This window comes from Choloepus didactylus, chromosome 6 (assembly GCF_015220235.1).
Source record: "Choloepus didactylus isolate mChoDid1 chromosome 6, mChoDid1.pri, whole genome shotgun sequence".
Taxonomy (NCBI): domain Eukaryota; kingdom Metazoa; phylum Chordata; class Mammalia; order Pilosa; family Megalonychidae; genus Choloepus; species Choloepus didactylus.
This window is the reverse complement of record NC_051312.1, coordinates 49,225,910-49,250,319: the sequence shown is the minus strand read 5'-3', so window position 1 is coordinate 49,250,319 and position 24,410 is coordinate 49,225,910. Positions and strand designations below refer to the sequence as shown.

Below are 24,410 nucleotides of genomic sequence, written 5' to 3'. Positions count from 1 at the left end.
TGTTTTCTTACCTGATTTTTCTCAAATAATGCCATTAGCATTTTCCTTTGTTGTCATGAATTCCTCTACATTATTTTTAATGCCAACATAAAGTATCCATAACAGATATACCATAATATTTTTAACAGACATACCATAATATTCTTATATAATCTCACTGTTGATTAGGAAACCTATTTTCAACCTTTGCTGTTACAAACAATGCCATAATGAGAATCTTTAAAGATATATTATTGGTACTTTTCCAGTTTGCTAAAGCTGCTGTTATGCAAAATACCAGAAATGGATTGGCTTTAATAAAGGGAATTTATTAGGTTACAAATTTATAGTTCAAAGACCATAAAAGTGTCCAAGCTAAGGCATCAACAACAGAATACTTCACTGAAGAAAGGCTGATGGTGTCCGGAACACCTCTGTCAGCTGGGACGGCACATGGCTAGTGTCTGCTGGTCCTTTGCTCCCGGGTTCTGGTTTCAAAATGGCTTTCTCCAAAATGTCTCTTGGCTTCTGTCTTTCTTAGCTTCTCTCTCTTAAATCCTGTGCATCCATGCTTGTTTTCCCAGGGTGTTTCTCTCTAAGCATCTGGGGATTCTCTGTTAGCTTCTCCAGGGCAAACTCTCTTAGCTTAGCATCTCCAAGGGTCTCCAAGAATCTGGGTCTGTGTGGGCTCTCAGCTCTCTTAACAACTCCAGTGATCTAATTAAGACCTGCCCTGAACAGGCGGGTTCACACCTCCATGGAAATAGTCTAAACAAAGGTCCTACCCCACAGGATTGGAATAAAAGAACATGGCTTTCTGGCGTCCATAACAGCTCCAAACCAGCACAGATACATACCACTGATTAATTCCTTGGGGTAAATTGCTGTATGTGGAATTTCTGGGTGAAAATGAATATGTATTTTTAAGGATTTTGACAACTGTTGCCAAACTCACCCTCAGAAATATTGTCCCAACTTCCAGCATGGGACCCAATGTTCCCTTCCTCTCAGACCCATGTCCTTGTGCAATCCCCTCCCACTTTATACCAGGGTTGGTCTATGTGACCAAGAAAATATGGCAGAAGTTGTAGTATGTCACTTCTGAGATTAGGCTACAAAAGACACTGTGGTTTCCATTTTGTTCTCTTGCTCTCTTGGATCACTAGCTCTAGGGGAAACCTTGTTGTGAGCAGCTCTCTAGAGAGGGCATGAGGCAAGGAATTGTAGCCTCTGAACAAAACAACATAAGTGTGCTTAGAAGCAGATCTTCCAGCCCTAGTCAAGCTTCAGATGACTGCAGCTCCACTTGACACCTTCACTGCAGCTTCATGAGAGACTGTGTTAGAATTATAACTTAAGCCATTCCCAGATTCCTGGCCCACAGAAACTGTGTGATCATAAATACTTGCTGTTTTAAGCTACTATGGTTTAGGTAATCTGTTATACAGACTAATACAAACATCTTCATCAACAATATATATTCCTAGTTTTACATTTTTACATCTTTAATACAGAGAAAATACTGTCTCATTGTTTTGCATTGATTTAATTCCTAATGAGGCTGAACTTTTTAATTTGGTTTGGCTCTTTTAATTTTTCTCCTTTTGTATATTTCTTTATCATATCTTTCATCCATTTTTCTATTGATGTTTACCTTTTTCAGTTGATATACAAGGCTTATTCCATATTAAGAGTAGTAACCATTCTCTGACATTTATGTTGCAAATATTTTCCCTATTTTTCATTTATTTTAGCCTATACTATTTTAGAATTAGGGATTTTTAACATTTTTATATTCTCAAAGCCATTCAACTTTTCATTTATGGATTCTGTCTTTGTTTGCATGCTTACAAAGATCTCTACTCATGATTACTCTGGGTTAGATCAATTTAATCCATGCTTTCTTCAGATATTTTATAGTTCCATGTTTAATTTTATAACTAAATTTAGCTGAACATGGTGAATTGTGTAGAGGAAGTGATTTAGCTTTATTCCTCTTTTTGCAAATAAATAGGAGAAGGCTTAACTTTGAAAACAAAACAAAAGCAAGAAAAAAACACTTATTGATTAGCTATTGTAGGCCAGGATCTGTGCCAAATACAGAACATGCTTATATTAATATCTCCATTTTGCAGATGAAGAACTTTAAGTTTGGAAAGGTTAAATGACTTGCCTAAGGCCACACAGCTAATAATGTTGGAGCCAAGATTAGTTATTAATATCCTAGAGCAGTGATTCTTTTTTTTTTTTTTTTTCCATAAATGGCATGAGCTCCATTTGTGATCCAGCTGCAAATAATTATCAAATTACCCTCTATTTTATCCTTAACTAGATGGAAATAGTTTGGGATATGACTAAATTTAGATCTAATCAAAATTTCCAAACCTCTAAAAGAATGCAATGCCTCATTAATAAATAGTTTGCTCTGTGATTCTAGAAAAACTATAATAAAATAGTCAACAATTGTGTTTGGGAGTGGAACTTTAAAAGTTTTATAAATCAAAAGCCTCTGAAAAACAATTTTTGTTTGAAACATGAAATTATGCATCATTTACTATATAGCAGTAATATTACTGGGAATAATTAGAAAATTATGAATTGGAAGTTGGGGGAGAAAAGGAGAGGTGATCAGGACAGAAAAGTAGACATGTCTGTTCGATACCTGAATTTTGAGAGAGAAACAAAACTGTGAGGCAAATAAACTTGAACCTTGGTTTTGCTTTTCTATGTGTGCTGGTAGGGAGGGTAAGACTTGTATAAGATAGAATGATGTTCTTTGGTAACAGGAGTCTGCTGGGTTCAGGTATGCTTCAGAATGAAGTTATCATGGGCAGGTATAAGCCATGGATAAGACATAGGCTGGAGGGACATTTGGGTGCAAAATTATACTTTTTATTTTTACAAAGATGCGCAAGCTTGGCTCTTTCTGTGACCCCCTCTCCACCATCTTACAGTCCCACTCTGACTCAGAAGTTTGAAAGAAATCAGAAATGGGATGAAGGATTATGAGGATTGAATTATATCCCCCACAAAAGACACGTTCAGGTCCCATCCCCTGGTCCTATGGGTATAGTCCCATTGTAAATAGGATCCCTTTAAGATGTTATCTCAGTTAAGGTGTGGCCTCAGCTGAGTATGCAGTACTAGAGTCCTTTATAGGCAGAAATGAAATTCAGACACAGAGAGAGGAGCCATGGGGAGCAGCCAGAACTAGAAGCCAAGAGAACCCGGGAGAGAAAGGAGAAGGTGCTGCCATGTGCATGGTCATACCATGGAAAAGCCAAGGAACCCCAAAGACTTCCGGCCAGCCAAAAGATACCAACGCTAGGAGGAAGCTAGCCTTCTAGCCTCTGAAACCACAAGCCAGTGAATTCCTGTTATTAAACTGACCCACCATATGATATTTTGTTTTAGCAGCTGGGAAATTAAAACAATGGATAATGGGGAAAGTTGGGGTGAGTCTCAGCATGAAGTTAAGATACATGCAATTTTACAAAAAGATTTGATATTTGATGGCTGTGTCAAATTCCGTGCTTCATCAGGGGCACAGCTAAATAAAGGTGTACATATGTCCCAGTTGAGTTAGTGAGTGGGGTTGGTATTTCAGCCAGCATGCCCACAAATTACCACTTATGAAAATGCTATCGTGATAAATTTTTATATTTTAATTTTCCCAAACTTCTATAAACTTCTAAAGTGATGCAGGCTGACATGGAATAAAAGTTCAACCATGGAATTCTAGAACATAAAGAAATAGTTGTCATGGATATCAGTCAAGATCCATTAAAGAGACAGAAACCACATAGTAATTTGATCAGGAGAAGTTTAATATAAATGATAATTAACAGGAAATTGGAGTCACAGGGAATTGGCAAGTAAGTATTAAAGCAAATTCTCAAGAATATAAGAACAGATATAGGGAGCAGCCATTACCCCTAGGCCTGAGACAGAACATCCAAGGCAGAGACCTGTCCTGAGGTAGAGATTCACAACTCAATGGAAAGAACACAGTTGTGACTTACTAGATATTGAAGAAGTCCCTGAGGTGCTGCACCAGAGGTACTCACTGGAAATCTACCTTTGGAAGCCATCCACTGAGAGGTGCCTAGCTGCTGGCACTCTACTGCAAAGCCACACACAAAGAGTGTGCTGAAGGAAGCAGAGGGAAGTGCCCAATCAGTGGCACTCCACTAAAAGGCCACCCAGAGCAGTATGCTGGAGCAAACCATTCACAAGGGGGTACCCCACTAATGACACTCTACTGCAAAGCCTTCCAAGGCAAGTGACATGGCAAGCTGCCCATGGGAAGGTATCACATGCTACTGGCCACTGGCCACTGCAAAAACAACTGCACTCACTGCAGAAGCCTGGTGTGAAGGTACACCAGAATCAGAAAGACAAAACCTTTCCTCCCACCCCAGTTCCCTCTACTGATTAAGCCCAATGTTGTGCAGCTGGCAAGAGACAAGTATTTATGGAGTTCAGTTCAATTTTTGGAGAGCAGGTCATGAAGGGTGAATTTGAAACTGAGAGGAAATAAATTGATTACTGGTACACCATGAATTCCCAGTCTCAAGCATCTAAGCAATTAGCATTTCTAGGACCATGATGGTGGGATTCTGAAGGCAGACATAGAAACCATGTGATGAATATAATTTTCGCGTTTCTCAAATATTGCTTATTGGTTAACATCATTTAGGCTTGGAATCAGAGAGCAAGAAAGAAATTTTGAGATCTCAAAGCCAACCTCATTTTATTAAAGTAAACCTTTATTGAAATATCATTTACATGCAGAAAAATGCACAGATCATAAGAGTATGATTTGATACATTTTCACAAAATAAATACTTATATAACTAAGCACCCAGATGAAGAAACAGAATATCACTGAGCACCAGAAGCAATCCTCAAACCCCTGTTAGGGCAATAACTCTCTTCAGGTGTAACCACACTCCTGATTTCCAACACAACAGATCAGTTGTTTCGCCTGGTATCAAACTTTAAATGGCAGGGACCAGTGTGTGTTCTTTTGCATTTCTTTTGTACACCATTACGTTTGTGAGTTCATATTCATTGTTATATGCAGTCTTCATTAGTGTACTCACATTGTTTTACAGCAGAGTGGGAAAACTATGGCCCATGACCCAAATCTGGCCAACCACCTATTTCTATAAATAAAGATTTTTTGAAACACAGCCAACTCATTTATTTAAATATTGTCTATGGCTGATTTCATGCTACAACTTCAGAACTGGGAAGCTGTAACAGAAATCATGTGATCCACAAAGGTCAAAATATTTTCTACCTGGCCATTTACAAAAAAAGTTTGCCAATCCCTGCTGTATTAGTTTTCCAAGACTACCATAACAAAGCTCCACAAACTTAAAATAACAGAAAATTGTTCCCTTACAGCTCTAGAGTCTAGAAGTCCAAAATGAAGATATGAACAGGGGCATGCTTGCTCTAAAGGCTCTAGGGAAGAATTCTTTCTTGCATCTTCCAGCTTCAGGTAGCCCTAAGTGTCCCTTGGCTTGTGAGAGCATAACTCCAATCTCTACCTCTGTCTTCACATCTCTGTCTTCTCCCTATATCTCTGTGTGTCCTCTCTTCTTCTCATAAGGACAGCAGTCATTGGAATCAGGGTCCAGTCTAATCCATCATGACATTGTCTTAACTTCACGAATTACATCTGAAAAGATCCTATTTCCAAATAAGGTCACATTCCGAGGTTCCACGTGGACATGAATTTTGGGGAACACTATTCGACCCATCATATCTGCCATATAGTTCCATTGAATAAATACACCACAATTTATATATCCACTTTACTGATACGCATTTGAGTAATTCCCAAGCTGAAGCTACTACAATTAGAGCTGCTATTAACATTCTAGTAAAATCTTTTCTCTAAGACATATAAGAATTTCCACTGAGCACAGGCCTAGTAGAAAGGTGCTGGGCTGTTACAGTAATGTTCAGTTTTAGCAGATATTGCTGATCCTTTATTTTAATGCAGAAGAAAACTGAGGCCCTGAAATTCTGGGTTGTATCACAGCAATGAAAGGGGAAAAATTATTTTGGCTTTGGAAAATTTGTGTTTTAAAATCAAATAAAACCTCAAAGGAAAATACTGAGTTTATAAGTTAAATACTAACCTTCTAGGTACAGACGGAAATCATTTGTGCAGAAATAGTATTTCTTCCTCTAAACAACAGACACCCCAGTTTACAATAATATGGAACGGAAAAACTTAGGAAGAGAAGCTGCAGCTTATAAAGTCCTTACCTTGGAATAAATGCAACCGTCGGTTCCAAACACCCACTTCTGAGAATCATCTCCATTGTGTCTGCAACAATGAAAAGGTAATTTAAAGATGGACACCTTCTCTCCATATAATGTATGCAGATTTCAAATAAAATAATTTTCCAAATAGCCTGGCAGGAGAACTGCCCACCCTTTACAAAATATTCTGCCATTATCACTGCCACCTCAGCAGCTGAAGTCTCCAACCAATTTCTCTGCCACAGTGCTTCATTAACCAAACTGTATGTGTTTGTGTGTGTGTATGTGTGTATTAGCAATGTCAACAAAGATCCTCTGTGAAACAGAAGGAAAAGAGCTTAATTAAATAAAAGATTAAGAGGACATAATGGAAAAAGATAACATGGAATCTAGGAACCTCAGTCATATGCTTCTAAAAGTACAACAGGATTTTATTAGGGAATATCATCTTTTTCAAACTAAATCTGTGTATGTAAGAAAATGTAAGATATATGATGAAGCTAATCAGGCCTAAATTAACTAATCATGTATTCGTTAATATTTAGAAAGCTTACAAAGGTAGGACAAAATGAATTAAATTAAGTGTAATGGGATGTTAAATGAGTTTTCCTACTGCCTCTGGGTTTGGGCAGAAACATCAAAGGTTGAGAATAAGAAGTGTCAGTTAATCCTCTATTCTAAAGCAAGGTGCTATACGATGTTGGAGGAATAACCCAACTGTTTCAGCATGCATTAGTCTTCAGCCCACATCCAGACTATTATAAGAGAAGATGAAGAATTCTATGAATGTTGAAATGAGGACTTGATAATAATGTAGATCTCCAGACCCCTACCCCTAGAGATTTTGATTCTGAAGGCCCAGACTCCCAGAAATCTAAACAAGGCATTACAAGTGCTTCCAAGTATAAGAACTCTGGGGGTTTTGGGGGTGTGTGTCCTGTGAAATAAACTTTGAGAAACACTGCACTAGGGTAATAGACGTGGAGGGAAAGTAAAGGCCAGATTTTTAAAATATTAAAAAAGGAGAATCAATTTGGTGATTGAATAGATGGATGGGGGTCAGAGAGAGTAGTCAAGCATAAGTCTCAGATATCAAAATTAGCTGAAGAGAAAGATAACACTGTTTAAACAATCAAGTTAGAATGGAGGAGAGAGAAGTGAAGATGTGAGAAAAGATGAAGGGTTCCAATAATTGAAGTAAAAAAAATTATATGAAACATCTTTCTAGGTATAACTGATTCCTAATCCAAGAATTCCATGTTTAGGCTTTAAACAAAATGTAACTGTTGCTCAGACAACTTGTGCATTGGAGTTAGCAAGGTATTGGGGAGATCATCCTTTTGAGGATCTTTTTATTTTGTAATTATTAAAGGGAAAGAGAAGCTTTTCTAATTTGACAGGGTCCAGAATTAAAATTTATAATTGTGATAATAATTCCCATTACCCAAGAGACAACACATAGACCGAGAATTTGAAGGGAACTGAGGGACTATCTTGGTCTAGTCCACACTTTAGGGATGAATACAATGACTTATAGAGAGGTGAAGTGAGACGGTCCAAATCACAGAAATGGGTAGTATCCAAATAGGTACTAGAACCCAAAGTATCTGATTTCTAGTCCAGAACCCTCTCAACTAGGAAGGAAAACTATAACCTAAGTTGTTTTGTGTAACTTGAAGTCTCAAAATGGAATAAAAAATTTAGACTCACTGATTATAATTAGGTACATAATCTTAGTGATTTAAAACACTTTGATATGAACATAAACGTTTTTATACATCAAATGATGTTAAAAACAATCATGAAATAGTTTTAGCCTATTGCATATTCTCCTGAGGTACTGAGAACGCTCATATTTCAACCACTGAATGAAGAAATACCAAGAAAATGAGCATTGATGGTCTTTCATTAAGGTTGTCAATCCCGGGCTTAGAACTACACTTTTTTTGTTCGAATGATTGTCATAATTCTTTGATGGAAATGTGTTGGCTTGTGATAAAATTTAGATCATTTTAATGTGTATAGGTTATAATTCAGTGTAACTTTATTGTTCACAGGCAATTCTTCCTGTTGCACGAATTATTATATTTCTTCAAGATAAATAAAATAGAAAATGATAATTCTCCGAAGTTTAAGACATGCAATCAGTAATTAATATACCAATGCTAACTGTTGAAATCTATAAAATTTAGAATTTTGTCTTTTAATTGGATTATGGTATTGGTTTGAGCATGAACGTGATTATACAAACATAAATTATGTCAACTGCAGTTTGACTCTCTGAATTTCCCGAGACCAATGTAACAGGAGAGATGTCTACTAGACTGGCAACTCGGTGAGGGCAGAGACAACATATGTCCTCAGAGCTAATCACAGTGCCTGGCACACAGTAGGAGATTAAAGATATCTTTTAATAAATAGATATGAATAAAATGTCAAAGGCTACTACTCTAAAAATTGGTAATACAACCATCATGAAGAAATGTTTTAAATTTAATATATGGCTGTATAGGGGATTTTTTAAAACCTGCTTTAGTGGGTGGCTAAAGAACAGAATTATATCTTGGTTAAGAAAATAAGAAAGAATTCTGAAAGAATTGCAAACTTCTAAGAATTTGTCCAATTTTTTCAAAGCATCAATTCTGTTCAAGCATATATATGCCGAGGAAATATTACTTAAAACATGTAGTATAACTTTTTTATCATCTATAAGCCCTAGGAGCTTGCTCATTGCAATCTTGTTGGGAATCCAGTTATATCCATAAACATTACCTTTAAATTTTACAAGTTATAAAAAACAATTATCTCAGGTAATGTCCATGTTAGCCAGAATGAAAAGATATCATTCTATGTTACAATAACTTCTTTAAAAATAAAATGTGTGCAATAAAAATATATCTGTTTATTTTGAAATATATTTTATATGTAAAGAAATCAAATTTAGGTCCAGTATGCAATAATGTTCATATGGGCTAATTTAGAGAATAAAGTCATAGAATTTCCTCTTCATGGTCAATGAACAACAGGCTGTAAAGGTGGTTTTAAAAAAACACAAAAGACAAAGTTAAAAGAAAAAACCAATCTAGAACAACAGCAATGAGACAAGAGGGGGAAATGAAGGAGAGGTATTCCATCCAAGAATCAAAGACATAAATATCAAGAAATTTGCTGGACAAAGGTTAAGAGACCTGAATTCTGGTCCTGGCTCTGCCAGTAACTAGAAGTATGACCTTTAATAGATCACTTAGTCACTTGTGACTTGAATTTCTTATAATAATAAATGATACTATGATACTATTACAATTACCATTATTATCAAAGAATGGGTGTTTAGAATCCTTTCTCTGTGAACGTATAATTTCTGAGACCATTTAGAATCATCACCCTTATTTTACAGGAGAAGGATTTAAAGACCACCTTCCCTGAGAAGTCTGCTAATTGCAATCACATTTGAGAATCTGTGCAAATGCAAAAAAAAAATCAATATATGCATACACACATATTTATACAAATGCATAGTCTTTGAAATATTCAATTTATCAGAGGAGAGGGGCAAGGAGACAGCCCATGCATGGGGCAGGGTTCAGTTTGGGGGAAATTCATTTCATAGGCTAATACTCATCCCATTTCCTGGTTGACTATATGAAGGGAAAATTTATTTTCCCACATAGCCTCAAATGGCTCTGCCATCTTCTAATTTCCACCTGTACGGAAAGTAAGATTCACAGAGACTGGAGAAAAGGAATTTCCCTTCCATGATTCTGAAAATATTGGGAAAAGATAAAAGAAGTTTCATTCATCAATCCATACACTGCAATTACACATGGATAATTTTCTATTGATATTGTCATTTTAATTTCTATATGTGTGAATATCACTTAAAAGTCCAATGTATGGCAAATAATCTTTTCTGCATTGTGTACTTGAAAAGATTTGGGTCAAAGGTCACTATTCTTGCCAGTCTCTGTCTGTGTGCTGTACTCTCTCTTAGCCTCCCAAATTTCAAGACTTGGCCAAGGATACAATTTTCAATCTCCCTGTGATGTGCTTGCTGTTTGTTTTCTTGTCTATCTGTCTTTCTGTCTGCTGCTGTTACCTAGCACTGTATTGCATAGCTCTGCTTGTTAAGCATAACAGTATCCTTAAAGCTGTGCTTGTTTTTAACCTGGTCTGGTATATGTTGGCCAATTATCTGTCTATTTCCAGTAAGACCTAAATGGGGGTGGGGAGTGGGGGTGGGGGAATTAGATGCAAAAAACCTAACTGGAAAGATTAAGATTGAAATAAGGAAGAGAATAAAGATTACTTAAAACTGACTTGCAAATTTAAATGCCCTAAGGGACCTGACAAGTAATGGAAACAAAGGAAGCAGACTAGAGCTAAGATTAAGGGCTGCTAAAGGAATGGTGGAGATTACAGCAAACCTGAGAGTTCCCTATAGAGGGGACTGACTGCTATCAGGAGAGAACGCAGGTCTAGTGTTATCCATTCTTCTGATTTTCTCAAGAAAAGTCAGAAATTTGTAATTTTTGGAGTATGAAATCTATTTCTAAAAGCTACAACTAATTAAAAAAAAGTTTAATTCAGTGCAGGCCAAAAAACTCTTTGGGTCACTAATTTTTAGCCTCTATATTCTAATCTCTGTGTTTGGGAGGGGGTGTGGGTGTATTGCTTTAATTATGAATTTAACACTAACGGCCAGATCTAAAATATCCACATTCCTTAAAAATGAAACAACATCAAGATTAAATGGTGGCTGAAAAAAGAACTATTGGTTCAACTGGTTTATTCATAAGAAGATGTCCAAATATATTTTGGAAAGAAGAATATTTTTTAATGATTTTTGAGACAGTTCAGGTCAATTGGGAATGACATTGTTGGTATTCCTTTCATCTAGCTATAGCCAGATGCACATGACAGGAAAAAAAATTAAAAAGACAAATTTGTGCAAGCATTTGTTATATTGAATAAGAATAGCATGAGTGACACCAAAGGGAAGTAACTGAACTAATGAAGTATGATACGTTTATAATATTCTTTGTGAGTTGTCAGGTTGCTATTTTAAGTGCTAGTTCTATTATTTTTCACATATAAAAGGCTATGTCTTGATTCATAGCTTTTGTTAAAATCATATTTTAGTACTTAGGAGAAGAGGGGAAAATTCTGCCTCTAGAATTTTCTGACACATGAGGATATTTATTGTTATTTGTAATGAAATATGGCTGTATTTAAAAAAAGTAAGTCACACAAGTACTTCAGATGCTGGGGTGAAGATAAACATATTAGAAATTATACACCCAAAGGTGAGGAAATCTCCAAGAATCTCAGTCCTTGCTGCTTTCAAAAACATGAAGTGGAGCCTCACAGTTAATAAGAACCCTTAATTTTCTAAATTTTCTGCTACTTTTACTTAATCTTGCAGTGAATTTTGTTTTCCAGATAAAGGCAAATTGCAAACAAAGTCTAATAATCCTCAATTTCATAGGAATCTTCCCTCTCACCCTACCACCCAATCTGCCCCCTCTCCTCTTTCCCTCATTTCCTTCTTTTCTTTTCTAGATTAAATAAAACCCTTGCTTCTAAGTAGAGATTTTTAAAGTTAAATTCACTTTAATATTTATTTCTCCTTCTTTGACCAAGTTCTCTCTTCTGTAGGCAACAAGGACACTGATTCGGTGGCTGCAGTCCTAACATATTCCTAGACAATCCTGTCCAGAGTAGATGGTAAACCTCAGTGGGCTAAAATCAGATCAGCTGACTAGATGGTGTACTCACTGCAGCAACTAGTGTGCCTGGGGAGAGCCCTGGGCAAGAGCATGTCCATCAAGCTCTAATCTTCCCAAACATCTTCCGTTTTGACCTAAGCCAGTGATCGATTCTCTCACTGAGACAGGCCTTCCTTGACAGCCACATAGTCATTATAATCATTATTTTGACTTTTGTTTCTTTCTTTGTTTTTTATGAATTTTTTAAAAAGCTGTTTTATCAAGGAATAGCTGACATATAAATACTGTACAATTGACATGCACATATTTAAAGTATAAAATCTGATAAGTTTTGAAATATGGCTACACCTGTGAAAGACCTACAACACTCAGCATAATAAACATATCCATCACCAACCAAGTTCACCCCCAGAGTTTCCTTGTGCCCTTTTATAATCCCTCCCTCCTACCCATCTAGATTAGTTAGCCTTTTCTGAAATTTTATATAAATGGAATCATACAATACACTCTCTTGATGGTCTTTTTCTTTTTATTCAACATAATTATTTTGAGATTCATCCATATGGTTGCATGTATCAAGAGTTTAGTCCTTTTTATTGCTGAGTAGTATTCTATTGTGTGGCTATTCTATGGTTTATCTTTTCACATTTGAGTTCTTTTTGCTTTTACAAATAAAGCAACTATGAACTTTCATGTACAAATGTTGTATGGACATATGCTTTCATATCTCTTCGGTAAATTCATAGGAGTGGAATGGCTGGATCATAGAGCAGTCATATGATTAACATTTTAGGAAAGTGCCCAAGTGTTTTCCAAAGTGACTGAACCATTTGACATTTCCACCAACTGTGTATGGGAGCTCCAACTGCTCCACATCATCACCAACATTTGGTACAGACTTTTTTTTTTTTTTTTTAATTCAGTTTTATTGAAATATATTCACAAACCATACAGTCATCCATGGTATACAATCAACTGTTCACAGTATGATCATATAGTTATGCGTTCATCACCACAATCTATTTCTGAACATTTTCCTTACATCAGAAAGAATCAGAAAAAGAATAAAAAATAAAAGTGAAAAGAGAATACCCAAACCATCCCCCCATCCCACCCTATTTGTCATTTAGTTTTTACTCCCATTTTTCTACTGATTTTTTTTCAATTTTTTCACTTTGTTTATCAAAAAATTAAAAACAAACAGGCAAACAACAACCAAAAAAACCCCAAAACATTTCAAACAAAGCAATGGATTAAGGAAAACAAATAACCTAAAATAACTACTTTGCTTCCAATATGTTCCTACCATACCCCAAGAAAATTAATAAACCATGTCCAAACAGAGGAGTAAGAAAAACAAATAATCTAAAATAACTACATTGCTTCCAACATGTTCCTACCATACCCCAAGAAAATTAACAACCCCTAAGAAAACAAAGGAATAAGAGAAAAAAAAACCTAAAATAACTCTATTGCTTCCAACGTGATCTTACTATATCCAAGAAAGTTTACAAACCATAATCATTCCTGAGCATTCCCATAACATTCAGATTACCCTCCATAGTTTATCTGTTCTTATTAGATTATCATTCCCCCTCCACTAATTGGTATCTCTAGGTCCCCTACATTCTACACTATAAAACATTGTACATTTTTCACAGAATTCACATTAGTGGTAACATACAATATCTCTCTTTTTGTGCCTGGCTTATTTTGCTCAGCATTATGTCATTTTTTTTTTTTTTTAATCTTCATTTTATTGAGATATATTCATATACCACACAGTCATACAAAACAAATCGTACTTTCGATTGTTCACAGTACCATTACATAGTTGTACATTCATCACCCAAATCAATCCCTGACACCTTCATTAGCACACACACAAGACTAACAAGAATAATAATTAGAGTGAAAAAGAGCAATTGAAGTAAAAAAGAACACTGGGTACCTTTGTCTGTTTGTTTCCTTCCCCTATTTTTCTACTCATCCATCCATAAACTAGACAAAGTGGAGTGTAGTCCTTATGGCTTTCCCAATCCCCTTGTCACCCCTCATAAGCTACATTATTCTACAACTGTCTTCGAGATTCATGGGTTCTGGGTTGTAGTTTGATAGTTTCAGGTATCCACCACCAGCTACCCCAATTCTTTAGAACCTAAAAAGGGTTGTCTAAATTGTGCATAAGAGTGCCCACCAGAGTGACCTCTCAGCTCCTTTTGGATTCTCTCTGCCACTGAAGCTTATTTCATTTCCTTTCACATCCCCCTTTTGGTCAAGAAGATGTTCTCCGTCCCATGATGCCAGGTCTACATTCCTCCCCAGGAGTCATATTCCACGTTGCCAGGGAGATTCACTCCCCTGGGTGTCTGATCCCACGTAGGGGGGAGGGCAGTGATTTCACCTTTCAAGTTGGCTTAGCTAGAGAGACAGGGCCACATCTGAGCAACAAAGAGGCATTCGGGAGGAGGCTCTTAGGCACAACCATAGGGAGGCCTAGCCTCTCCTTTGCAGCAACCGTCTTCCCAAGGGTAAAACCTGTGGTAGAGGGCTCAACCCATCAAACCACCAGTCCCCTATGTCTGTGGTCATGTTAGCAACCATCGAGGTGGTGTAGGCGAATACCCCTGCATTCTCCACAGGCTCCTCAAGGGGGCACTACATATTTTTTTTTCCTTGTTTTGTTTTTGTTTTTTTTTAACTTTTTTTTCTTTTTTAAATCAACTGTACGAAAAAAAAAAAACATACAATAAAAGAACATTTCAAAGAGAGCATACCAACGGAATAAGAAAACGAAAACTAACCTAAGATAACTGCTTTACTTCCAACCTGTTCCTACTTTACCCCAAGATAATTACCTAATATAGCAACATTTCTGTGAACTTCTTCCTACTATATCCATCAGAAATTAACAGACCATAGTCATTCCTGGACATCCCCAGAACGTTAAATAGCTTATCTGTTCTTCTTGGATTATTGTTCCCCCTTCCTTAATTGCTCTCTATTGCTAGTTCCCCTACATTCTACATTATAAGCCATTTGTTTTACATTTTTCAAAGTTCACATTAGTGGTAGCATATAATATTTCTCTTTTTGTGCCTAGCTTATTTCGCTTAGCATTATGTCTTCAAGGTTCATCCATGTTGTCATATGTTTCACGAGATCGTTCCTTCTTACTGCCGCGTAGTATTCCATCGTGTGTATATACCACATTTTATTTATCAACTCATCTGTTGAAGGACATTTGGGTTGTTTCCATCTCTTGGCAATTGTGAATAATGCTGCTATGAACATTGGCGTGCAGATATCTGTTCGTGTCACTGCTTTCCGATCTTCCGGGTATATACCGAGAAGTGCAATCGCTGGATCGAATGGTAACTCTATATCTAGTTTTCTAAGGAAGTGCCAGACTGACTTCCAGAGTGGCTGAACCATTATACAGTCCCACCAACAGTGAATAAGAGTTCCAATTTCTCCACATCCCCTCCAGCGTTTGTAGTTTCCTGTTTGTTTAATGGCAGCCATTCTAACCGGTGTTAGATGGTATCTCATTGTGGTCTTAATTTGCATCTCTCTAATAGCTAGTGAAGCTGAACATTTTTTCATGTGTTTCTTGGCCATTTGTATTTCCTCTTCAGAGAACTGTCTTTTCATATCTTTTGCCCATTTTATAATTGGGCCGACTGTACTATTGTCATTGAGTTGTAGGATTTCTTTATATATGCAAGATATCAGTCTTTTGTCAGATACATGGTTTCCAAAAATTTTTTCCCATTGAGTTGGCTGCCTCTTTACCTTTTTGAGAAATTCCTTTGAGGTGCAGAAACTTCTAAGCTTGAGGAGTTCCCATTTATCTATTTTCTCTTTTGTTGCTTGTGCTTTGGGTGTAAAGTCTAGGAAGTGGCCGCCTAATACAAGGTCTTGAAGATGTTTTCCTACATTATCTTCTAGGAGTTTTATGGTACTTTCTTTTATATTGAGATCTTTGGTCCATTTTGAGTTAATTTTTGTGTAGGGTGTGAGGTAGGGGTCCTCTTTCATTCTTTTGGATATGGATATCCAACTCTCCCAGCCCCATTTGTTGAAAAGACCATTATGACTCAGTTCAGTGACTTTGGGGGCCTTATCAAAGATCACTCGGCCATAGATCTGAGGGTCTATTTCCGAATTCTCAATTCGATTCCATTGATCTATATGTCTATCTTTGTGCCAGTACCATGCTGTTTTGGCAACTGTGGCTTTATAATAAACTTCAAAGTCAGAGAGTGTAAGTCCTCCCACTTCGTTTTTCTTTTTTAGAGTGTCTTTAGCAATTTGAGGCATCTTCCCTTTCCAAATAAATTTCATAACTAGCTTTTCCAAGTCTGCAAAGTAGGTTGTTGGAATTTTGATTGGGATTGCATTGAATCTGTCGATGAGTTTGGGTAGAATTGACATCTTAATGACATTTAGTCTTCCTATCCATGAACATGGAATATTTTTCCATCTTTTAAGGTCCCCTTCTATTTCTTTAGAAGAGTTATGTAGTTTTCTTTGTATAGGTCTTTTACATCTTTGGTTAAGTTTATTCCTAGGTACTTGATTTTTTTAGTTGCTATTGAAAATGGTATCTTTTTCTTGAGTGTCTCTTCAGTTTGTTCATTTCTAGCATATAGAAACATTACTGACTTATGTGCATTAACCTTGTATCCCGCTACTTTGCTAAATTTGTTTATTAGCTCTAGTAGCTGTATCGTCGATTTCTCAGGGTTTTCTAGATATAAGATCATATCATCTGCAAACAATGACAGTTTTACTTCTTCTTTTCCAATTTGGATGCCTTTTATTTCTTTGTCTTGCCGGATTGCTCTGGCTAGCACTTCCAGCACAATGTTGAATAACAGTGGTGACAGCGGGCATCCTTGTCTTGTTCCTGATCTTAGAGGGAAGGCTTTCAGTCTCTCACCATTGAGTACTATGCTGGCTGTGGGTTTTTCATATATGCTCTTTATCATGTTGAGGAAGTTTCCTTCAATTCCTACCTTTTGAAGTGTTTTTATCAAAAAGGGATGTTGGATTTTGTCAAATGCTTTTTCAGCATCTATTGAGATGATCAATTGATTTTTCCCTTTGGACTTGTTAATGTGTTGTAATACATTGATTGATTTTCTTATGTTGAACCATCCTTGCATGCCTAGAATAAACCCCACTTGGTCATGGTGTATGATTTTTTTAATGTGTCTTTGGATTCGATTTGCAAGTATTTTGTTGAGGATTTTTGCATCTATATTCATTAGGGAGATTGGCCGGTAGTTTTCCTTTTTTGTAGCATCTTTGCCTGGTTTTGGTATTAGATTGATGTTAGCTTCATAAAATGAGTTAGGTAGTGTTCCATTTTCTTCAATGTTTTGAAAGAGTTTGAGTAAGATTGGTGTCAGTTCTTTCTGGAAAGTTTGGTAGAATTCCCCTGTGAAGCCATCTGGCCCTGGGCATTTATTTGTGGGAAGATTTTTGATGACTGATTGGATCTCTTTGCTTGTGATGGGTTGGTTGAGGTCTTCTATTTCTTCTCTGGTCAGTCTACGTTGTTCATATGTTTCCAGGAAATTGTCCATTTCCTCTACATTATCCAGTTTGTTGCCATACAGTTGTTCATAGTATCCTCTTATAATTTTTTTAATTTCTTCAGGATCTGCAGTCATGTCACCTTTTTCATTCATTATTTTGTTTATATGGGTCTTCTCTCTTTTTGATTTTGTCAGTCTAGCTAGGGGCTTGTCAATCTTGTTGATCTTCTCAAAGAACCAACTTTTGGTGATATTTATCCTCTCTATTGTTTTTTTGTTCTCTATGTCATTTATTTCTGCTTTAATCCTTGTGATTTCTTTCCTTCTACTTGGTTTAGGATTGGTTTGCTGTTCATTTTCTAGCTTCTTCAGTTGATCCATTAGTTCTTTGATTTTGGCTCTTTCTTCCTTTTTAATATATGCGTTTAGTGGTATAAATTTCCCCCTTAGCACTGCTTTTGCTGCATCCCATAGGTTTTGGTATGTTGTGTTCTCATTTTCATTCGTCTCTATATATTTAGCAATTTCTCTTGCTATTTCTTCTTTAACCCACTGATTGTTTAGGAGTGTGTTGTTTAACCTCCAGGTATTTGTGAATTTTCTAAGTCTCTGATGGTTATTGACTTCTAATTGTATTCCATTGTGGTCAGAGAATGTGCTTTGAATAATTTCAATCTTTTTCAATTTATTGAGGCTTGTTTTATGTCCCAGCATATGATCTATTCTGGAGAAAGTTCCATGAGCACTAGAAAAGTATGTGTATCCTGGTGATTTGGGATGTAATGTCCTGTATATGTCTGTTAAATCTAATTCATTTATCAGATTGTTTAGGTTTTCAATTTCCTTATTGGTCTTCTGTCTGGTTGATCTATCTATAGGAGAGAGTGATGTGTTGAAGTCTCCCACAATTATTGTGGAAACATCAATTGCTTCCTTTAGTTTTGCCAGTGTTTCTCTCATGTATTTTGTGGCACCTTGATTGGGTGCATAGACATTTACGATTGTTATTTCTTCTTGCTGAATTGCCCCTTTTATTAGTACGTAGTGGCCTTCTTTGTCTCTCAAAACATCCCTGCATTTGAAGTCTATTTTATCTGAGATTAATATTGCTACACCTGCTTTCTTTTGGCTGTAGCTTGCATGAAATATTTTTTTCCATCCTTTCACTTTCAGTTTCTTTGTGTCCCTGTGTCTAAGATGAGTCTCTTGTATGCAACATATTGATGGTTCATTTTTTTTGATCCATTCTGCGAATCTATATCTTTTAATTGGGGAGTTTAATCCATTTACATTCAACGTTATAACCGTGAAGGCATTTCTTGAATCGGCCATCTTATCCTTTGGTTTATGTTTGTCATATTTTTCCCCTCTGTCTATTAATATCCTTTATTGTACCCATACCGAATCTCTTTAGTACTGAACCTTTCTCCAAGTCTCTCTGTCCTTTCTTTGTTTCTCTGTCTGTAGGGCTGCCTTGAGTATCTCCAGTAGGGCAGGTCTCTTGTTAGCAAATTCTCTCAGCATTTGTTTGTCTGTGAAAAATTTCAGCTCTCCCTCAAATTTGAAGGAGAGCTTTGCTGGATAAAGTATTCTTGGCTGGAAATTTTTCTCACTCAGAATTTTAAATATATCGTGCCACTGCCTTCTCGCCTCCATGGTGGCTGCTGAGTAGTCACTACTTAGTCTTATGCTGTTTCCTTTGTATGTGATGAATTGCTTTTCTCTTGCTGCTTTCAGAACTTGCTCCTTCTCTTCTGTGTTTGACAGTGTGATCAGTATATGTCTCGGAGTGGGTTTATTTGGATTTATTCTATTTGGAGTTCGCTGAGCATTTATGATTTGTGTATTTATGTTGTTTAGAAGATTTGGGAAGTTTTCCCCAACAATTTCTTTGAATACTCTTCCTAGACCTTTACCCTTTTCTTCCCCTTCTGGGACACCAATGAGTCTTATATTTGGACGTTTCATATTATCTATCATATCCCTGAGGTCCATTTCGATTTTTTCAATTTTTTTCCCCATTCTTTCTTTTATGCTTTCATTTTCCATTCTGTCATCTTCCAGGTCACTGATTCGTTGTTCAACTTCCTCTAGTCTTGTACTATGAATGTCCAGAATCTTTTTAATTTGGTCAACAGTTTCTTTAATTTCCATAAGATCATCCATTTTTTTATTTAGTCTTGCAATGTCTTATTTATGCTCTTCTAGGGTCTTCTTGATTTCCTTTATCTCCCGTACTATGGTCTCATTGTTCATCTTTAGTTCTTTGAGTAGCTGCTCTAGGTGCTGAGTCTCTTCTGGTCTTTTGATTTGGGTGCTTGGGCTTGGATTATCCATATCGTCTAGTTTTTTCATATGCTTTATAATTTTCTGTTGTTTTTGGCCTCGTGGCATTTGCTGAACTTGATAGGGTTCTTTTAGGATTTGTAGACTAATTGAAGTCCTTATCTCTAATTTATCAGATCTACAGCTTCGTGGAGTACTCTTTCTCTAACTAACCAGCAGGTGGCGTCCACGAGCCACCTGTTCTCCACAAGCCAGTTCTCCCCTGCTTAGCCTTTTTGGTGAGTGGGGGAGTGAGTCTTGTGGGGTCCAATTGGTGTACCAAGCTTGCGTGTGTAGTTGGTGTTGCCTGCCCTGTATATGGGGCGTGTTTCTGGGCAGTCGGGGGGGGGGTGGCTGTAACAATCAAATCTCCCTGGTGATCCTAGAGTTTTAAAGCTGCTGCAATAGTCTAATCCTTCAGTTCAGTCCTGCCACAGTTTGTCTCTGCCACTGACCCACAAGTCCTTGGTATTGGCGTATGGCTCCTAAGACTTGCAAGTGGGCCCCTCTTCCAGGCCGTGCACCCTGGGTCCTCTGTTGAGGGATGACTGTGCTATGTCACAGGTGAGTGCCATCCCCCCAGGGCAGTTCTGGGCTGCTGGGCTGTGTAGGGAGGCTCCCAGTCTGCTGAAATGATGGCTGAATGGGGCTTTGTTAATTCACACTGCTCTACTTTCCCAACTCTGGGACAATCAGCTGAGGTTGCAGGGAAAGCTAATGTCCACGCCCAGTTTTGTGGTGTGTGCCTGTTATTTGAAGCACTTCCGTCACACTGGGTTGTCTGGGGCAGTTCTGGGCTATGGGGCTGGCGATGGGCAGGAGTGTTTCCTGTCCACCAGGATGATGGCTGTGAGCGGACACCCCCCTTTTCTTGGGAAGTTGTGGTGTTTAGTGAATTTTCTCAGCCACTGGATTATTGCGTTTTGTCTCAGAGCTCTCCTAGTTCTGCTCTTGACTTGACCTGCCCAAATAGCAAGTCTTTGAAGCTTTCTGTATTGGGCTTCTTAGAGTAATTGTTTTAGAAAAAGAAAAAAGGATTAAAAAAAAAAAAAAAAAAAAAAACGGGCCCTCCTCAGAGATCTAATGGGTTATTGAAATGCTAAGAGACAAAGCAACCAGGGCCATTAAGGAAAGGTCCACAGGGCAGAGAGATCAGCTTTTCTTCGGGATTTGCATATGCGCCTCAGGGCCCTTCCCCTTTCTATGTTCACCAGAACTCCAAAAATCCTCCGCTTTTATTTTGGAGTTTTTCATGTTGTTTTTTTTCTATGCCTGTCTCCTCTCTGCTGGGCTGGCTGCTCTCAGATTCTCTGGTGTCTGGTCTCAGTCTATCTGTGGTTGGAATTTGGATCAGTAGAATGAGTTTCGGATAAGGGCTGCCACTGCAGTTCTCCCTTCTCCTTCCCGGAGCTGACAGCCCCTCCTCCCCCGGGACTGAGCCTGGCAGGGAGGGGCGCGGGTCCCCTGGCCGCAAAATTTACAGATTTCGCTGATCTCAGCAGTTCCACGTTTTCATGAGTGTTGTAGGAAGTATGCCCAAAGTCAGATTGCTCTGTGGTGTCCAGTCCACGCAGTTCCTGGCTTTCTACCTACTTTCCTGGAGGAGTAACTAAAGCATACAGCTCACCAGTCTGCCATCTTGCCCCGCCTCCGGTACAGTCTTTTAAACATTAGACATTCTAATAGATACGTAGTGGTACCTCCTTGTGGGTTTATTTTGCATTCTACTATATCCTAATGATGTTGAGCATCTTTTCATGTACATCTTTTTTTGGTTTATCTTCTTCAGTAAAGTATCTCTACAAATCATTCCTCTGCCCACATTTTCTTGGGTTGTTTGTGCGTGTGTGTATGTGTGTGTACACGTATATCCATATAAATGTTATGTATTTTGCAAACAGATTTGATTTACAAATATTTTCTCCTAGTCTGTGGCTTATCTTTTCATTCTCTTAATAGTGGTTTTCAAATAGAAGAAGTTCTTAGTTGTCCTGAAGTCCAATTTATCAATTTATACTCACGGATTGTGCTTTTTACGTCATATCTTAAAAATCTTTGCCTACCTAATGCAAGGTCATAAATATTTCTCCTATGTTTTCCTCTAAAATATTTACAGATTTTGATTCTACATTTAGGTCTATGATCCAGTTGAGTTAATTTTTGTATATGTCATGAGGTACAGATCAAAATTCATTTCTTTGCATATGGATATCCAATTGTTCCATTACTATTTTCAAAAAGAATATCCTTTTCCACTGAACTTCCTTTACACTTTTGTCAAAAATCAATTTACTATATATGTGCAGGTCCACTTCTGGATGTTCTAGTCTGTTCCATTTATCTAATTGTCTACTTTTGTGCCAACACCACACCATCTTTATTACTACAGCTTTATAATAAGCCATGAGGTCAGGCAAAGTAGATCCTCCAACTTTGTTCTTTTTCAAAATAGTTTTGACTATTCTGGGTCCTTTGTCTTTCTATACGAATTTTAAAATGAGTTTGACAATTTCTTTATAAGAAGCCTGCTGCGGTTTTGATTGAGATTGCATGGAATCTATAGATCAATTTGAGGAGAATGGACATTATAATAATATTGAGTCTTCCAATCCATGAACACCATATATCCCTGCATTTATTTGTATATTCCTTAATTGGTCTCAGCAATGTCTTGTAGTTTTATGAGCATGTGTCTTGAACATATTTTTCAGATTTATCCCTAAATATTTTATACTGCTGATAAATTGTAAAAGATGTTTGTTTTATTTCTATTTCCAATTGTTTGTTACTAGCATATAGAAATACAATCAATATATGAATATTGATCTCATGCCCTGAAAACTTGATAAACTGATTTATTATTTACAGAAGGTTTTTGTAGATTTCACAGATTTTCTACATAGACATTCACATCATCTGCAAATAAAGAGAGTTTTTACTTCTTCAGTTTCAATCCAGATGCCTTTACTTCTTTTCCTCATCTTGTTACACTGGCTAAAAGCTTCAATGCAATGCTGAATAGGGATGGTGAAGGTGGACAACCTTGCCTTGTTCCTGATCTTAAAAGGGGGAAGCAACAGTGTTTCACCATTAAGTATGATGTTAACTGTGGGTTCTTTATCAGATCAAGAAAGTTTCCTTCTATTTAATTTGCTGAGAGATGTTATTTGCAGTTGATGTTGTAGTTTATGATATGCTTTTCTTTTATCTATTTATATGACCATATGTTTTCTCTTTATTTATAGGGCCATATGGTCTGCTAATATGGTGAATTATATTGATTGATTTCTCAATATTAAACCAATCTTGCATTCCTGGGTGAAATCCTACTTGGTCATGACAGATTATCTTTTTAAATACTGTTGTATTTAATTTAATAAAATTTTATGAAGAATTTTTTGCATTTATGTTCATGAGGTTATATTGGTCTATGATTTTCTTTTCTTGAAATGTCTTTGTCTGGTTTTGGTATCAGAGTAATGCTCTCCTCATAAAATGGGTTGAGAAATAGTTCCTCTTCTTCCATTTTCTAGATGAGATTGTAAATAATTGCTATTTCTTCCAAAAATATTTGGTAGAATTCCCACTGAAGTTAGTGAAATCATCTGGACCTGGAGTTTTCTTTGTGTAAAGGTCTTTAATTAAAACTCAATTTCTTTAAGAGAAAGAGCTACTGAAGTCACTTTTTCCTTCTTGAGTGAGGACTGGTAGTTTGTGCACTTTAAGGAATTGGTGCTAAAAATGTAAGTTGTCAAATGTATTGACTCATAGTTGTTCAAAATATTCCCTTATTATTCCTTTAACAACTGTGTGAAATTACCTCTCTCATTACTGATACTGATAATGTGTCCTCTCTTTTTTTCCTGAATAGTCTAGCTAGAGATTTATCAGTTTCTTTGATGTTTTCAAAGAACTGGCTATTGGTTTCATTGATCTGTTTTCTATTTCACCGATTTCCACCTGATCTTTATCTCCTTTCTTCTGCTTTGCTTGGGTTGGATTTGTTCTTCCTCTTCTAGTTTCTTAAGTGGAAGCTGAGGTCATTCATTTGAATTCTTTCTCCTTTCCTTATACAGGCATCTAGTACTATAAATTTCCCTCTGCGCACTTCTTGAGCAGCATCCCACAAATTGTGATATGCGGTGTTTTCATTTTCATTCAGTAAAAATACTTTCTGATTTCCCTTTTAATATCTTGATTCATGACTTATTTAGAAGTGAGTTACTTAGTATCCAAATATGTAGGGATTTCCCATAAATCTTTCTGCCATTGATTTCTAACTTCATTCTACTCTAATTCTAGAAAGGTGAGTTGAGTCTTCTCATATCTACTAAGTCTCTACTTAGCATGCTCAGTCTTTCCTCTAGCATCTTGAATATATGGAATACAGTTATAATTACTATTTTCATGTCCTGTCTATTAATTCTAACATTGGCACCATTTCTGGGTTAATTGATTTTTTCTCCTTATTGTAATTGTGGACTAAATGAGCTAGAGCAGCTCTGGCGCCATGTTCCATGGTTGACCTGGTCATTGTCATTACAACTTGATG

The 24,410-nt window shown here is 36.9% G+C and overlaps 1 protein-coding gene across 1 annotated transcript in view; it reads right to left on the bottom strand.

The window, feature by feature from the left end:
- The window catches only part of DCDC1 (doublecortin domain containing 1), a 632,177-nt gene that overhangs the window by 266,992 nt on the left and 340,775 nt on the right, over positions 1–24,410 (bottom strand). Inside the window, 1 exon segment of the mRNA XM_037839043.1 lies at positions 6,265–6,325. Within this exon segment, the coding sequence (XP_037694971.1) occupies positions 6,265–6,325 (61 nt within the window).